Source organism: Thalassophryne amazonica, unplaced genomic scaffold (genome assembly GCF_902500255.1).
Source record: "Thalassophryne amazonica unplaced genomic scaffold, fThaAma1.1, whole genome shotgun sequence".
Classification (NCBI taxonomy): Eukaryota; Metazoa; Chordata; class Actinopteri; order Batrachoidiformes; family Batrachoididae; genus Thalassophryne; species Thalassophryne amazonica.
This window is the reverse complement of record NW_022986265.1, coordinates 279,394-298,433: the sequence shown is the minus strand read 5'-3', so window position 1 is coordinate 298,433 and position 19,040 is coordinate 279,394. Positions and strand designations below refer to the sequence as shown.

The window sequence follows — 19,040 nt, the reverse complement described above, 5'->3', positions numbered from 1 at the left end:
CGTTTTGTGAACTGTTCTGTAATTTGTGTTTGTATCATGGCCCAAGCAGAGGGTCACCCCTTTGAGTCTGGTCTGCTTGAAGTTTCTTCCTCAGAGGGAGTTTTTTCTTACCACTGTTGCTCTGGGGGTTAGTGAGGTTAGACCTTACTTGTGTGAAGCACCTTGAGGCAACCTTGTTGTGATTTGGCGCTATATAAATGAAAATAAATTGGAATTGAAATGTTTCTATTATTTTGGTAAGTATGAAAATATACATTTCTTCAGTTCATTTATATTCCGTTTTCTAATGATCACCTGTATTTGCATTTTTTTTTAACTATTTTTTATTTTTCACATGTGATATTTCATATTAGCAGCAGTGGAACACCAAAATGTAAGTCTCTTCTCTGTTGTTTATAAATTAATAAATTATCAAATGACAACGATCTATTTTAGCCGTTATATAAAACAAATAATGAATGTTTTTACATTCTTTCAATGGAACGAATATTTAATTCGTCTTTGGTTCAAGGAATATTCGTACCCTTGAACTCATAAACATTCATTATTTGTGTATTATATGACATATGTATATCTAAGGTATTTCTTAACGTTAGCCTCCTGAGCAATACTCCAGTCCAGTTGGTGGCGGCAATGCTTCGTGTAAGATGCTTCCCAACCTCCATTAAACACGAAGAAGAAGATCTCTCCATTTTTTTCCCTCAGTTCCATTTTGTTTATGCCGAAAGATTTAAATCGCAAAAATCCAGATCAAAGTGCGAATCTGACTGAACACAGATACAACTGTCTGGACGCTCGTCATCACTGTGAGTATTTCAGACAAACGTTAATTTTTTTACGGGTTGTTTAGCGGCGTCAAGCCGAAGTGCCTTTATGCTAAGTGCTTTGCTAACGACGTGACCCAGCAAAAATAATTCGGATTAGAGTTCTGAAGAGACGGTTTAAGGCTCTGAAGTGGATAATATGCCCCGAGTTCACGGTCAAAAGCCTGCGTGTCGATATGACGCTGCGTTCAGAACCGTCGACCAGACGGCGATACTAAAATACGAAATGGAGCAGAGTGACTACAAATATGATTCAATTAAGTACCTACTTTTATTTATTTATTTATTGTGAAATGGGGAATGATAATAATGAAACAGGGATAAACTGTAACTATATGTAACAGACAGACTCAAAATATGATTCAATTAAGTACTTTTTTTAATGAAACGGGGACTGATAATAATGAAACAGGTAAGATGTTGTACAAATTGGGGGCGCTGGTGAGCGATAACATGTAGAGACATGTTTTGGCAGCGCTCCTGACCAGGGCGAACTTTTTTTTTTTTTACACAAACATTTGAATTTTTTTCGGTCAATCCCAAAGAAAGCTGACCAACTCACAAGATACGGCGCCATCAAACCATTTGGTTTTCAATTTGCACGCCTTTCACGACAGATCAGAAGCTGCTATGAGCAAAACTAAATCCGGTAAGACCAGGCTGCTAAAGCCGCGGGCTCTGCTAGAGAGTCCTACTAATTGCCGTCCAGAGCCATCCAGAAGCGTCATTGTACCAGTTAAGCCGTGGTCACAACCCGCCGTACTTGCACGTGCGTGCAGTCTACTTGCAAAAACCTGGGCTAAATTTGAAGATCCGTACTTCGTAAGTACTGCCTCAGTACGAATTTAGGAGCACGCAGACACGCCGTAGAGGTTTTAGTGCATGCAGAACTTTCGCTGCGGTCAGGCTGCGGATTCACCAGCAGTACTGATGACGCACGTTGTGAGTACTGCCTCAGTACGGATTCAAAGCAGCACATTTTCATTCATTTACTATGGAATTAACCAAATCCGTATGTAGGCAGTATGGATTACGGCGCTCACCACATACTATGGAGGCCGACAGACTTGCATGCACAACGCAGCTTCTCACTTGAACTTGGACGTTATTTCCAAACGTCAGCAACACACACACCACAGCTTCAGTCTGTTAACTAGCTGTAACTTTTCGAGGCAAGTAAACACTCGTACAACTGACCGCTGCAGGTTGGACGTGCTCATGCATCGCCGACGGCGAAAAACACCTGCCGCGCCGGTCCCGCTCATAAAAATAGAAAAGCGACCCCACACACACACTGCTTTATTGTCAACTCTCTTTATCGTTACACTCCTAGAGACATGCGTTGAACGTACTCCCTCCCTCCTCTTGCTACTGCCTCTGTACGTTTTCACAAAAACGTAGTGGCCGTGGCATCCGCAGAAAACGTATGGCGAAAAAAAAACGCACGGTGGGTTGTGACCGGGGCTTAAGGGCTGATAATTAGTACAAAGACCAACCGACCAGTGGAGCAAAATTCATCAGCTATGACCAACTGGAGTTGTGGGCATTACGTATTTTATTATCACATTAGGAGCACAGAGCACACTACAAATAGGGCAGACCAGAGGATAATATTGGTGTGTAAGTGGGCAGAAAAATCTCATCTTGATAATCTTGAAATTATCATTATAAAATAACAAGTTACAATACAATAATAACTTTTCACAACATTTGGAGCACTGAGCTCAAATACAAATGAGGCCGACCAGAGGGTAATGTTTGATACAATGACAGACCAGAGGGAGTTTAAAAAGTTCATCTTGATGATGTTGAAATTGGCATCTGGTCTGCACCCCTTCTGACCCCAGTCATTATCAGTTAAAGAACATCTTCAAATATGCATGGCAGCAGTAACAACAATTGGTATAATATAATTATTACCAGAAAATGATTTTTCCTTCCTGTATGGTTTATATATACGGCTCTGAAATTAAAATAATATATATTATTATATATATTATATAATATCTATTGATATTAAAATAATATCAACAATTTTGCATAAAACGCCTTCTGACCCCAGTCCAGAGCCAAATAAAATTTGTCCGGTCTGCATTTCTTATTACTATAACTGATGGTGAAAATCAGTATTAGTCATTCACACCATTGTGTTAACTTGAACTCTGCTCTACACCGAACACTTCACGCCTCCTTTGATGGGGACAATCCACTGAGTTCTCTGACACTGTAAGGGATTATACTAAAATTAGGTAAACATGAATTAACTTTATATGGAAAATTTTGAAAATTTCTTAATTTTTTTCACTCTCCCATATATTTTATTCAACCAGGTAGGGCTGCAGCTATCGATTATTTTAGTAATCGAGTATTCTATCGATTATTCTGGCGATTAATCGAGTAATCGGATAAAAAGTACTTTTGTGTTTGAAAACATTAACAGTCCAGGGCTCTCCGTAAGTAATGGCACAATGTCACTGCGTCATCACAGAGACTGTCAAATTTAGTGTATCCCTTTCTGTTTTTCTGGGTAATTATTTATTTTTTTACATCTTTACAAGTTTTGGATCTTTCCTGGTGTCAGAAGCTCAGTCAAAGTCTTGACATTTTGCTGAAATGGCGATGGGATGTGGCTTTCTGTTTTTTGTTTTCCCCAACTTGTAAAATTTAACCATTTTTATTCATTTATAAAAATGAATAGCTGAACATGCAGCCTCACAGTCACTGGTTTATGTATTATTATTATTATTTTATTTGAGTTCCCGTGTTTGTGAAGCATTGTGTGTTGCCCAAAAAAGCGAAAATTAAAAAGCGAAACACTCATTGCGAGTCACACATAAGAAAGTGCGGACTTCTTCCAGAGACTGTGGCTGGGAAGGAGCTGTGTAAGGGCAGTGCTGAGCCACTCACACCGGGCAGAGAGAGACAGCAGCCGGCCGCCGCACGTAGACCAGCCAGCGAACAAAACTGTTTTTTTTTTTTTTTTTTAAAAACAAACACACTGCTTTGACAGAGAGAGAGAGAGCAAGCGCGCGCGAGAGCACTTTTATGAAATGATGCGACGCAGTGAAACAGTCCTCATATATAATTAGTCCAGTATGATCTTGTGATACAGTGTTATAGGTGGAGATCACATCGACTAAATATAAACCTTATATGGTCTGACAGTTCAATGGACATGGAACATTGAATTATACATGTACATGTATTTGAGGATATACATGTACATGTATGTTTGTTGACGAGTGTGCGATGCTGAAAGTGGAGAATGCAGAAAATCAAGTCTAGTTATGAAAAAATATTTTGGTCACAAAAATACACATGTACAGTAGATGGTCTTAGTAAGGTTTTACAGTTTGAATTATAGATATGAACACCTGGCATTTATAGTAGTTTTTAATATTTTAGTGCAATTTACATGTTTTAAAACAGCAAAAATGCTTTGGCTCCACCCTGGACCCGCTGGGGCCTGCAGCCCCTGGACCCTGGCTTATTTTCCTCTGAAAATCGAATTTGCCAATCTCATCCCTGCAATTAGTATAACCGCTGCTAGAGCCTCGAGCAGTGAGGCTGTAGACTTATCTGAAGTGATGGCGGCTGTCGCATGAAGTGAGAGCAAGATACTGTCATTCATGCACGCATGATTTATATGCCAAAATCGATTCTATACGGGACGATATGGCGAAACAAGAAACTCAGGTGAAGGATCTGGAAGACGGGACTGAACATGTTCTTGGATAAGACGACGAATCTGGAGGGAGATGTCGGCCGGCTGAAGTCGGAGGTTACTACGCTACAGCTAAAGCTGGACGACTTGGAAGGATGGCAGCCCCCATGTAACGCTGGCATTATTGGGATAGAGGAGGGAATTGAGAACAATGGAGGCTAGCGGCCTACACAGGCTATGGCTAAGATACTGCAGGATAGGGCTGCTTGATTATGGAAAAAAATCAGTATCATGATTATTTAGGTAAATATTGAAGTCACGATTATTCATTTTTAGTTACACAATGCGTTTATTCAGCATTTCTCTCACTCTAAAAAAAAAATTGTTATAGACAATGTGCGCAAAACCTCCAAATTGAAAATGTACTGTACCTTACCTGTATAATTCATAAAATGAATAAAAGAAATATTAAAAATATCATATTATATATTATTTTCTGTTTTCCTCTCCCTTCCCTGTTGTCACTGACCAGTTGGTCAATGTCTTTGGGCATCTCCCTGACTTGTGCTACTAGGACATAGTGCGGCTGCATTGTTTTGGTTCAATTTATGTTCATTAGTTTGTGTTTTGTCATCATTCCCTTGACCACGTCTCCTGTTCTCCTTTTGGAGAAATTTATCCATTAATTTATTGTTAAAATATAAAATGAAACAGCTTTTTTAAAAATAATAAAATAGTTGCTGTTGAAAGAGCCTTTTATTTAGAAGCAGGTGATGTTACGCTGAATTCTCGGGACCAGATGAAGGTCTCTTCTGCAGCTTTGAACTCTGTTGCTGTTTCTTTCAACTGGACGTGGTTTTCAGCTCATCAATGGAAGTTTGGTTGTCTGCACAGCAAATGTTCCTGATTAGGACAAATAAAAATATTTCTTTAAACATAAACAAACACTAAACAGTTTATATATAAAAAAGGGGGAAAAAAAACGGGGAAAAACGATGGAAAAAAAAACACCCGAAAATATAGGTTATTTAAAGTTAAGCTTTTGTGGTGTCTGAAAAAAGCTGTAGCTTTATTTGGTAAAAATAAAAAAGACTGAACCATTTACAAATTAAAGCGTTCACTCAGATCAACTGTGCTAAAAGGGTAAGCTAATGTTAGCCGATCATTAAACTTTCACAGCAGTTCAGTAAACATCACGTTTTATTTTTACATTATTCTCACCTCGATAAAGCTGCAGAACTAAACTCCGTTGGGCAAACTGGGACTTCGCATATATCCAAAAAGTGGGAGATTTCGGACTGAGTGGGTCTGCTCTAATGTACAAGTCTGGATGAGAGCTAATTTTCTGAATCTTAATAAAAATAAAACTGTGATTTTAGTGTTCGGGCGAAGTAACCCTCTACAAGGACAAGACAGTGTTATTAGTCCTCTGTCCACTTTTTGCCGCCCTTTTGTAAAAAATCTAGGGGTGATAGTTGACCCATTGTTCAGATTTGATAAGCACATCAGCTCTGTCATCAGGGCCAGCTTCTTCCAGCTGAGGACTCTTTCCAAGATTAAATCTTATTTTACTCGAGTTTATTTTGAAAGAGCTATCCATGCATTTATAACGTCACGTCTGGATTATTGTAATGCTCTCTACGTTGGGCTGGACCAGCGCTCCCTGCAGCGCCTGCAGAGTGTACAGAATGCTGCAGCCCACCTTTTGACTAAAACAAAGAAGCATGACAGAATGCTGCAGCCCACCTTTTGACTAAAACAAAGAAGCATGAGCACATCACCCCTGTGCTCTGCACCTTACACTGGCTTCCCGTCAGCTTTCGTGTTAAATATAAAGTTTGGCTGATTGTTTTTAAGTGTCTGCACTGTATAGGCCCAGTGTATCTGAGTGAGCTCTTGCAGCCGTTCCTAAAGCTGTTCCTAAAGCCAGGCTTAAATCCAGAGGAGATAGAGCCTTTTCTGTCGCAGCACCATGACTCTGGAACGATCTTCTGCTGACTGTCAGTTCCTCAGAGTCTGTGGGACAGTTTAAGTCCAGACTGAAAACTCATCTCTTCTCCCTGGCTTTCAACACTGGCTAAGTGGTGTATGCTTTGCTCTGCTGTTTTGCTCTGTATTTTTAGATTATTTATTTATTCTTTTCCTTTAATATTTTACACTTTTGTATTGCTATTATTGTGAAGCAGTTTGGTCAGCTGCAGCTGTGTTTTAAATGTGCTATATAAATAAATTTGAATTGAATTGAATTGAATTGCTCCATCACCCCGGCTGCCTGCCTCGCTCTGCCCAGGAATGATGCCTGAAGGCCGGCTTCTCCGTACGGATTGGCTCGCTGTTGCGGTTCGATCTATATCCCACCAAGTCGACAGTCCTCCCTCGGTCGGCGTCACTCTGAAAAGTAGCTGAAAAAAAAGCTTCTCCCAGCAGGGTGATGGGAGAATCGTTCTACTGCTGTTTTTTTAAAGCTTTTTTGTGGTTCAGGCGACGCAAATTTAAGAAGGCGATCACTGAACTTTTTTCAGGTTGTGGAAACAGCCAGAGTGTGACGTAGCAATCCCGCCCCCTTGCCGCTTCCGAAGTGACGCGTCTGACGTCATGCGTCTTGGGACACGTTGAGGGATTGGCCTGATGAAAGGCCAATCCCGGCGCTATATAAAAAAATTGATTGATTGATTGATTGAAATATCGATATCGCAATCGAAATTCGCCTAATTGCACAGCCCTACTGCAGGAGCTGCTGGGCCTCAACTTTGCTCCGACTTCAGACTGGGCCCACCATGGCCTGCAGCCGCCACTCGGTGAAGGAGAGCCCCCGAGAGTTACGGTAGTGAAATTTCACTATTTTCAGGAGAGAGAGATGGTGTTTCGCAAAGCTGCCCGCACAACCTCACTGACCCTCCACGGCAAGAAAGTGAGTATCTTTCTTGATTACACTGCCACGGTGGCTAAGAGGAGAGCGGCGTTTACGGAGGCTATGCAGCTCCTGCGGAACTGCCAGGGGATTAAATTTGGGATCGTCTTTCCCCTGGTTCTCCGCATCGCCCTGTCGACAGGAAAAGAAAAATGATTCGAGGAACCATCTGTAGCAATTGACTTTTATCCAGAAGAATCTAAAGCCTTAGGACATGGACCTTTTCTGAGATGCAGATGGCTAACAGGAGATAGCGGCTAACTGCTAATGGCTAATGTCGTTAGTTTAAGACATTAAGAGTGAAAGTTTCCACTCAGTTCACGTGACTCTTCGTGGCACCTTTTTCTTCCTTTAATGCAGGATTAGTAATGTTGCCTTTATTGGCTATTTATTTTTTACTTGTCTGAGGGTGGCTGGATATGTTTGCGCGCACGGGTTAGGGTTAGGGTTAGGCGAGGGAGCCACTTGGGGCGGGCCTCATACGTTGCAGCCGCATTACTGGCAGGATGTGACGTTGCCCTGTGGGTGTCAATGAAAACAGATTTAAAACTAAGAATTAATAATAATGAGGCCATAAATATATCATTAATTAATCAATTTTGATTTAATAAATGAGGATATAAATAGACCGGTAAGGTCTATTCCAGAGTACTGGAGAGGAGAATTCGACCGATAGTCGAACCTCGGATTCAGGAGGAGCAGTGTGGTTTTCGTCCTGGTTGCGGCACACTGGACCAGCTCCACACACTCCATCGGGTGCTCGAAGGTTCATGGGAGTTCGAGGGAGCATCTGCAGTGATGCGGTTGCTGTATCGGACCGTCATGGTGAAGAGAGAGCTGAGTAGGGGGGCAAAGCTCTTGATTTACCGATCGATCTACGTTCAGATCCTCACCTATGGTCATGAGATTTGGCTCATGACCGAAAGAACGAGATCGCGAGTACAAGCGGCCGAGATGAGTTTCCTCCGCAGGGTGGCTGGGCGCTCCCTTAGAGATAGTGTGAGGAGCTCTGTCACTCGGGAGGAGCTCAGAGTCGAGCCACTGCTCCTCCATGTCGAAAGGAGCCAGTTGGGGTGGCTCGGGCATCTTTATCGGATGCCCCCTCGACGCCTCGCTGGAGAGGTGTTCCGTGCACGTCCCATCGGGAGGAGGCACCGGGGAAGGACATGCTGGAGGGACTATGTCTCTTGGCTGGCTTGGGAACGCATTGGGGTTCCCCTGGAGGAGCTGGGGGAGGTGTGTGTGGATCGGGAGGTCTGGGCGGCTTTGCTTGAGCTGCTGCCCCCACGACCCGACTCCGGATAGAGCAGAAGAAAATGGATGGATGGATATAAATATATCATTAGTTAATTAATCAATTATTATGATATTATTATATAAAAATGATAACGAAATAAGTCTAATGTAAAAACAAAACCTATTAGCCAATACTCATTTATATGTACCTATTTCCAATTTTATTTAAAAGTTCTTAGTTCCCAAATAAATTACAAAAATGTTTTTCTTGAAGAAAAAAAAAAAAAAACACTAAGGCCATATGGGGTCACTGCAAAGGAACTATTTTGTGGTCCAGAGTATTAGGAAGCAGATGTTAGGAGGGAGGGGGGAGAAAACACAAAACTAACTAGGACTGCAAGCAGTCATATACGGGCCCTCATTCCGCGCGACCGCCTACCCAGGGCAGTGTGTTCTGTTGTGACCAGATGTGGGCATGTGCGTACAGGGGCAACCACTCATCCCACAGTTCAAATTTCAAGGAAATCACACAATGCATGAAGGAGTTATCACATGTTGATGGTTCATCCACTAGGGGGTGCTCAGTGTACAAACAGAGGGGCCAGGTGTGTTGAGGGGCCAACCGTCATCATACACGTGAAGTTTCAAGTCAATTAGGCAAAGCATGAAGGAGTTATCATGACTTGATGTTCCATGGCGAAGGGTCAAAATGGCGGCACCATAGCGGCCACACCCTTCAACATAGAGAAAAGCTTTCGATAACTTTTGGTCAGTATCATCTTTGTATGCTGTCAAAGAAATTTGAAGTGCATTGGACAAAATCCCTAGGAGGAGTTCGTTCAAATACAACATGTGGAAATCATTTCAAAATGAGAAAAAAATTCAAAATGGCCGACTTCCTGTTTGGAGTAGACTCATGGTGCAAGAGACTTTTTTGTACGTCTATGCAAGTCACACATCTGTACCAATTTTCATCTCCCTAGTACAAAAAAAACGTATGGAGAGGGGTTTTTGAAAGTTTCAAGGGGGTGCTATTGAGGCATTTTGCCCCGCCCACGGGCGATGCCCCTATGAATTGTAGGAGGTTGTCATGCTTGACCTGTGTATTAATTTTCATGATGATATGACAAAATTAAAGCCGTCAAAAGGAAGAAGGTAATTTCATGGTGAAAGGGCGATATTCGGTACGCCGCCACACAGAAGCCGTTACTCGTAAGTTCACGGCGATCATCGTCTACGTTCACCAACTTGTTCTGCATGTTTTAGAAGTGGTAGAAAGTTGATTGGGTTACGTATGTGACATCAGGACCTCTTAAAGTAAAAATAGGACATTTCCCGCCACCACCAGGGGGCGCTATGGCGGAGGTGGAAACATAAGATATGTAGACGTTCAGGGCAGAGCCTTCATCATGTCCAGCAAGTTTGAAGGATCTACGATGAAGTATGTGGGCGTGACAGCTGTTCAAAGTGAAATGACATGCTCCGAAAAGCTCGCCAAAGTTTGATGACCCCTAGCAGCCACGCCTTTTGACTTAATTAGAATCTTTTGATAACTTTTGATCAAATTTGAAGACGATCGGATGAAATCCCTAGGACGAGTTCGTTCAAATGTAAGTAGTGGAAATGGCCAAAAATGGCAAAAATTTGCTCAAAATCGAAACTTAAAATCAAAATGGCTGACTTCCTGTCGATATTTCACCATGACAGTAAGATACTTTTTTGTGCATCCTGGCATGGTAAATATGTGTACCGAATTTCGTGAGGCTACGACGAAAAAAGCCTAATGCGGAGGGGTTTTTAAAAATTTGTAGGGGGCGCGATTTCGCTGCGACCCTGTGCGACGCCCCCAAAATATCGAATTTCGGATCCGGCCGGATGACTTTGGAAAGTTTGGTGAGTTTTTGAGCACGGGAACAGGCCGAAATTTTGATTTCAAGAGTGAGAATAATATTATCATTATTATTATTATTAATTATAAACAGCGCAGTTACAATAGGGTCCTCGTAGGACGTTGCCTACTCGGGCCCTAAATATTTTGAGTTGTTGGTGAAGCAACCTAGATAAGAAAACTGTTCGCCGTAGTTGGGGCTTACTGGCTTTATGGATGGTTATTGGGGAATCACACTCCTCAGCCTCCTCGGTAAGGTCTATTCTAGGGTGCTGGAGAGGAGAATTCGAATTCAGGAGGAGCAGTGTGGTTTTCGTCCTGGTCGCGGCACACTGGACCAGCTCTACACCCTCCATCAGGTGCTCGAGGGTCCATGGGAGTTCACCCAACCAGTCCACATGTGTTTTGTGGATCTGGAGAAGGTGTTCGACCGTGTCCCTCGGGGCACCCTGTGGGGAGTGCTCTGGGAGTACGGGGTCCTGGGTGCTTTGCTAAGGGCTATCCCGTCCCTGTACAACCGCAGCAGGAGCTTGGTTCGCATTGCCGCTAGTATGTCAAGCCTTTGACATTGGCCTCCGCCAGGGCTGCCCTTTATCACCGGTTCTGTTCATTACCTTTATGGACAGAATTTCTAGGTGCAGCCAGGGTGTAGAGGGGGCTCGGTTTGGGAACCACAGAATCTCATCTCTGCTGTTTGCAGATAATGTCGTCCTGTTGGCTTCGTCAAACCAGGACCTTCAGCGTGCACTGGGGTGGTTTGCAGCCGAGTGTGAAGCGTCCGGGATGAAGATCAGCACCTCCAAATCCGAGGCCATGGTTCTCGACTGGAAAAAGGTGCCTTGCCCTCTTCAGGTCGGTGGGGTATCCTTGCCTCAAGTGGAGGAGTTTAAGTATCTCAGGGTCTTGTTCACGAGTGAGGGACGGATGGAGCGTGAGATCGATAGACGGATCGGTGCAGCTTCTGCAGTGATGCTGTCGCTGTATCGGACCGTCGTGGTGAAGAGAAAGCTGAGTAGGGGGGCAAAGCTCTCGATTTACGGATCGATCAACGTTCCGACCCTCACCTATGGTCATGAGATTTGGCTCATGACCGAAAGAACAAGATCGCGAGTACAAGCGGCCGAAAGGAGTTTCCTCCGCAGGGTGGCTGGGCGCTCCCTTAGAGATAGGGTGAGGAGCTCGGTCACTCGGGAGAGGCTCGGCGTCGAGCCGCTGCTCCTCCACGTCGAAAGGAGCCAGCTGAGGTGGCTCGGGCATCTTTTCCGGATGCCCCCTAGACGCCTCGCTGGAGAGGTGTTCCCGGCGCGTCCCATTGGGAGGAGGCCCCGGAGAAGACCCAGATCACTCTGGAGGGACTACATCTCTCAGCTGGCTTGGGAACACCTCGGGGTTCCCCCGGAGAAGCTGGGGGAGGTGTGTGTGGATCGGGAGGTCTGGGCGGCTTTGCTTGAGCTGCTGCCCCCGCGACCCGACCTAGGATAAGCGGAAGAAGATTGATGGATGGATGGACAGCTTGGAGTCTTTTGTGGTGGTTGTGGACGAGGTTCTCTGATGGTGAAGCTGCCACTGAATATGTTTCAGACTTTTTTACATCAGTTACATAGAAATACAAACAGTATGGCACTTTATGGTAAATCTGCATGGAGTAGACAGTTCTCAAAAACTGAGTGACTGTGCAAGAAGGAGAAGAGTGAGGAAAGCCACCAAGACACCCAGATGACCCAGGAGAAGTTATGGGCTTATGTGGCTGTGACTGGAGAAATTGTGCACAGTGCAAGCTTTGCTTTTAGCATCACTACTCTTAGCTTCATAGTGGAGTAGCGCAGAGAAGGATTTTCTTTCACCAAAACAGATCAAATCCAAGCTTCTCAGATGTACCTTCTGGCAATTTGTCTTCTTTTTATGAAAGTCCTCCTCTTCATCATGAAGATGGATAACTGGTGATAGAGTCATACACACTCATTTTGTGTGTTTTTTAAGAGCTGATGTAACGTGAATTTCTCCACTGTGAGATCAATAAAGTCTTATCTTTATAGCTCAGAATCAAACAGAGATCCATCTCAAATCGGCAGCTTTCTGGACAGCTTGGCTGTTCCAGAAATAACACCAGAGGATCAAGTGCATATGGACAGAGAGTGATACAGGCGATAAAATCCATGCAGAGCAGGCATCGACATTAATGCTTATCCGATTGTCCGAGACAAGTGTAAAATGTGATCGGACAAGCAATATGCTCTAAATCGTTGTCCGATCGGACAAGTGGCATTTTTTTTGGTTTAAAACGTTCACATTCTTTATTTTCATCACTCGGATCAAAATACCTAACCGCCGCCTTTTTGTTTTCTTATTTACATCATGTCTTGTGTCGCACCTTGCGAGAAAGCGTCTTCGGTTTTTTCCGCCACTCTCCACGCAGCGGACAATCGGAAAACACGATAATGTGTGCACGAGACCACTGTATGGAGTGTGTGTTCATTGTAGAGGGTGACATTTTTTGGGAATCCCACGAGATGGGAGTCAACTTTGGTATTTATCACGTGATTGGGACGGTACGGGATTAAAAACTCACGGGAGCAGGAACCAAGGTTTTAGGCAGCAAGCCAGCCTGTCATTTGAGCGGTCAATTTTCGAAAAAGACGCTGAAAAAATAGCAGGTGGCTTTGCTTAAAGCCGTTTAAAATTAGGACTGGTTTGATCACTGCAGCCGTGTGTATGTGTGTGTGTGTGTGTGTGTGTGTGTGTGTGTCCGCGCGGCGCTCGTCGGCTGGCTGCGAGGAGGGAGAGGAAAGGGGGCGGGGGAGGGGAGGGAGTGCTGTGCACAGAGTGGAAAAAAAAAACACAAACTAAACTGTGTCGCTGCCTTTATTTCTCTCTGGACTGTTCTGACGGTTCGTCCTGTTCACTCCGTGTGCACGTGTCGGTGATAGTTAGACTGAAATTATGAGATGAAATAAATTGGTCAGAATTCCTTAAAATGAGAATATATGAATGAACAGAATAAAAATCACACACGTGTGTTTAAAAAAAAAAAAAACCTGATGTGTAGAAACTCTGCAGTGATGTTCAGAAGCAGAAATCACATAAAGCAGCTGAGAACTCTGAACTTTAACAGGCTGTTATTTTCCAAAGAATGACTTAATGTAGTTTAATGTTCAAGCACAAAACGTGACTGAGGAGGAGAAAAAAGAGGAAAGGAACTCTACTCAGCATAAAAATACAAGCTGATGATTTTTATTTTTCAAAATTATTAGGCTGCATTTCTGAGTTTCATTTATTTCAAAGTAAGTTACTACCCCTTACTATTTTCAAAAATCATGAGTCAAATCAGTCTGCATTGTTCAGTTTTTTCTGCACCTTTGTGTATTTTTTCCTTCTTTTTAAGAGTTTGGTTTTTGTGTTTGTTCTACCACAAAGTTTGAAAAAACAAAATGTTAGCGCTTGTCCTTATAGCAGTTCTTTAATTTCAGAAATGGAACAAACAACCACAAATAAAAAAAGTAGGGACTGTATGTAAAATAAAATAAAAATGTTGTTATATTCCCAGATTCTCCACTCAAACCCACAGAAGCCAAACATTCTTCCAACGTTGTCTTGGTGGCTTCCCTCACTCGTCTCCTTCCAGCATGGACATTTAGTTTTTGATAACTGCCTACCTGACACAGATTTACCATAAAGTACCACAGTGTTTGTATTTCTGAATGACTGATGTAAATGAAGTCTACGAAATATTCAGTGAGTTGGAAATGTTCATGTATTCATCCTCTGACATTTCCCAAGCAAACTGACTGTAAATATTAACTAATTCTTCCATTAACAGTAAACTGTCCTGTCCCAACCTGTTTTTCTTGGAAAATGCTTCAGGCCTCAAATGTAGGAATGGATATATATTAACAAAAAATAAATAAAAATAAAGCTGACCTCACAAAACATGAAATATGTTGGTTTCATACAGTCTGCAGTTACAGAAATAGAAGACAAAGTAAATGTCAGGATCATTACGTGTCCATCACCACCACATTTTGAAAAACTGTAAGACCACAGGCCATGCATTATTTATGTTTTGTGTCTTTTAGTGTTTAAGTTTGTTTTAATTTAGATTAAGGCAAGGTTCAGGGCTGGACATTGTTATGGGAAGCCAAGGAGACTGAGGGCTCAAAGCCATAAACAGTATTCATATCAACGTGAGACCAGACTTTGTGTCTTTTCCTTGTTTTGTGATATTGTCACTCCTGTATGCTTGTATGTAACTTTATTCAATAAATAGGAGAAGCAAATGGGCGGGGCCTTCAGAGCTGACGGAACGGTTGGTGATGAGGGTTAAGCTCGTTTGCTCTCTCCTGATCAGGAAAAGAAATTCAGCGTCAGCGCAATCAAATTATGCCTCAGGAGAGTCATTGTCTCCCGTGTGCACACACACGCAACCTGGTTGGCACTTGTGCGTGCGTGTACTATCAAGAAAAGACTGTGTACATCCTCAGTGCAGCGGGAAAAAACCCCATCAGAAATTAATCCTGCTTTTCATTCCTGCCAACAGCCTCCAGACAGTACTGTGGATTTATGTTGTGCGTGTGTGGACGCGTGTGTGTGGACGCGTGTGCATGAGCATGTGCGGACAAGCGTACATGCATGTGAGCGTGCGTGTGTGTGCATGCACAGAGTGCAATGTTACCAAATGTATGGAACCAGATTTGCACTTAGAATGCAAAGCAACGCAAATGGAATGAATTAATCCATGTCATGTGACATACAAAGCACCAATGAAATGACAAAGATCCACTCAGCCGTTATATAAAACAAAATAATGAGATATGAAGTGTACTTCATACTTACATTGGCTCATGTTGTGGCTCTTACATTGGATTAAAAAACATTACAGATTTTGAATTATTTATTTTATCCTGTTTCACTTTAACAAATTTCCAGCCAATTCTAAATGTGTAAAAAGAATAACTAGAACCAACAAATGTTTAAATTCAAAAGACCTGCACCCCTACATCCTTGTAGATTTACCTTTGTTGACATTGCCTTTTTGAAAAATAAAACTACATAATTTTGAGTCTTAATGAAGGGGCTTGTACGGCTTCAGGCATTAAGGCGTGTACCACATGCTGCTGTATGCAGTTGTAGCATCCCCTAGTTCTGATCCCACCCTATGTGACTTTTGCTGCACATTATGCATTTTCTCCTACAGGGAAAATTGAAAGTGTCTGCAGTGATCATCAACTTGATTCTCACCCCACCCTTTTTTCCCCCCTTCTAGGATCTTCAGAGCACACCAATATGAGTGCCGTCTCCTCCCAAAAAGTGGTTCTGAAAAGCACCACCAAAGTGTCCCTGAATGAGCGGTGAGGCGCCACGCACCCTGTCAGCAGTTAGTCACCAGATGCAAGGGCCAGCCTTGGCTTATGAAGGTTCTAGTGCTCTCTGCGGAAAGCTGGACCTGACATGGAAGGTGATTGGGCCCGGTGTGTGCACTGCTCACTCAGCGGTGTTGCACAGTCAACTTTTGTTGGCTCACGGCCAGGTCACAGTTGTAATCCTGTGCAGAAAGGGTCAAATGCCTTGTCTGAGCAGTGCACATATCCAGAGAAAGTGGTCATCCTGGGTAAAGCTATGTGGGCCCAGACCACTCTTGGCACTCATGCTCCCTGCTGCAGTATACACCTAGAAGTATACTGTTTGAAAGGGAGAGAGGAAACCTCTTCTTCTGATCTTCCATTCCTCCTCTCTACTTCAAGTCTAAAGACTGTGGACCCAGTCCAAGCTTGGACGTGATGGTGCTCTCCTTCCCCTTCCTGCTTCACCCTTCCTGTCAGATGACCACTCAGTGGTCCCAGCACAGGTCACGGTCCATGCTGTAAGTGGCTGGGTGTACAAGCACTCCTCCTGTCCAGGGCCTCTGCTGCTGCTGCACCGTCGTGACATCCCACTGCACAGCTGGAGGCCTATAAGAGGCAGACTGTGCTCTTCACTGTGCTCTGCTTTCCTTTCATTTTCCTTATTCACCTGTCTGCTTGGTTTTGACAACATGCTAAACTCTGGTGTTAAATCATGCTGTTGAGAGAGAAACTGAGTGCCACCCAGTGGAACAAAAGAGCCACCACAGTCTGTGTGGCTGCATCCATAATGAGAATGACTTGATGTGGAAATCCTGCTTCCTCCTCCTTTGTATACCCCCTTCCCCTTCTTTTACTTGCTCCTTTCTTTTCCCTCCTACCCCTCCCGCCTTTGAAGCTTCACTAACATGCTGAAGAACAAGCAGCCCACTCCAGTCAGCATTCGAGCCACCATGCAACAGCAGCATTTGGCCAGTGCTCGTAATCGACGGCTGGCCCAACAGATGGAGAACCGACCTTCAGTGCAAGCTGCTCTGAATCACAAGCAGGTGAGAGCACAAGCTAGCTGGTGTTTTACAGCACTGCTCAGTTGTAAAACTTCAACATGTCAATAGCAGTGGTGGGCACAGCTAACCAAAAAGTTAGCTAATATAAACCTAAACCGATAAACCACCCCAAAATTTATCGGAACCTACAGCTAACCGATAACTCTTAAAATTGAGTTTTAACACCACAATCACAAACCCAAACAATGAATCACCACTTCTGTCTTTATGCGCTGTTCTCCCTGCAGGAAGCTCCTGCTTACTACGTATTTTACTCTACCACAGGTTGTCACAAAAACAGCCATTGTTCCTTAACTGCACACATCAGTGCCACCATGAGGCAGAGGTTTTGGAAAATAAAGCAGTTTTGATTTATAAATCAAATTATTGTGGATAGAGTAACTACATTAATGACAGTTCTGTCATTTGTACAAAGTTAAAACATATCTTTTAATTTTAAATAATGCACTAATTCTGAAGTTTTGTAACACACACACAGATGCCAAAGGGATTATTAGTAAAATGAGCCTCCGCTAATACTGATTGGTTGACTCATTCATTCTATGTAAAAACAAACATGTTAATGTGGGGTGTGTGATGGTGTTTACATATAAATGTGCTTTTGTAAAATATGCCATTTTTTTCATATGATAAAAAAGGTTTATGAGATATCCCAACACTTAGGGCGAATACTGCCATGAACATTACTGGCCAGTAGATGGCAGTAGAGACCGTGTAAACTTGCCAAAACAATTTTCCAAATAATCCGTGTCTGCCATCTGCAGTTGAATTTAATAAACACAAACTGAATTTCAGACATATATATATATATATATATATATATATATATATATATTACTCTGGAACAAAGATGACAAACAGTGTTGTAAAGGACACTAGCCAGGACATTATAGAGCAAACATTAAGCAACTGATGCTCACAGTGATTCCTTCTTGTGGCATTCTTACAAAAAACAAACACAATAACAATGTCTATAAACCCAGAGAATATATTCACAAGAGTTTTAGGCACAATATACAAAGGGTTTAATGCTGTTGTCTGTGTGGAGCCTGATCAGAGCGTCTGAAATGCATCTCTCCTGTCGTGAATGTACTGAGATTACTCACGATGCACTGCCGAGACAGCATGTCCACACTAAAACCTACAAAATTAGTTCAGTACTTAAAAACTAAAACTTATAGCTGATGCTTTCACTTTATAAAACTGCAGATGTGACGTTAATTTAAATAACGTGTCTGAAATTAGTTTGGTTAAAATTTTAACCACAAGTTAAAACTGTGTGCCTCTGGATGAGGGTGATATTGCTGGTTAGTTAGTAGGGTGTCAAGAGATTTTTTTTTTTTTATATACTCTCATTTTGGTTGTTATCTGATTGCAGAGGATGAAGCGGTTTCTCCTGAAACCAGCTCTCCTTTGATTGCAGAGAATAGAATTGTATGTCTACTACAAAACATTTAACAGGTAGGCTCTAAAATCTTTGATATCACACTTTAAAAATGTTTACTGTTAAAGCTTTATTCACTAAGATTGCAATAATATATTAGTGGTCTAAAAATTATCGGACCAAAATTTAATGGAAGATAATTGATCCGATGATGATTTTCAAAGTTATCTGAAAAGCTAATCTGATAATGAAAACATTAGCTTTGATAATTAGCAGTTAGTAGATTAGTGGAACTGTGCCCACCTCTGGTTATGGAAGGTGGTTTCTGGGGTATTAGTGGCACCTGTGGAAAAAAATGTTTCCTGAAAAGGACAAAAACGGTGGTGCCGAAAGGTTTGTGTACTATTACACATCTGAATGTTGGACACACTTTACCATCCAGTTGAATGGTAAAGTGTGTCCAACAGTGATGGAAATTTTTCCGGAAATTCCAAGAAATCTGGGTTTTTACTTAATGCAGTGAACCTTTCGGGGTCATTTTTGATAACATAATTCAGAATCAATTCATGTTCCAAGCCCAAACAGTTGCTGGCAGTAATGCACCGTATTGTTTGCAAGCTGAAAAAGAAGGGTTATTCAGAAAGTCAGAACTCAATGCATAAAGGGGTGGAGCGTGCGTGGCTCTATCTGTGACGAAAGGCACACAAACACGCCTCTCTATGAAGTCCGC

General features: G+C 42.6%; 1 protein-coding gene across 1 annotated transcript in view; it reads left to right on the top strand.

The window, feature by feature from the left end:
• Positions 1-633: 633 nt before the first annotated feature.
• chtopa (chromatin target of PRMT1a) overlaps positions 634-19,040 on the top strand; it is a 97,088-nt gene continuing 78,681 nt past the window's right edge. Inside the window, exons 1-3 of the mRNA XM_034165432.1 lie at positions 634-806; positions 15,784-15,868; positions 16,758-16,908. Of these exons, the coding sequence (XP_034021323.1) occupies positions 15,804-15,868; positions 16,758-16,908 (216 nt within the window). The 5' untranslated portion in view covers positions 634-806; positions 15,784-15,803. The remainder of the gene's footprint in view (positions 807-15,783; positions 15,869-16,757; positions 16,909-19,040) is intronic.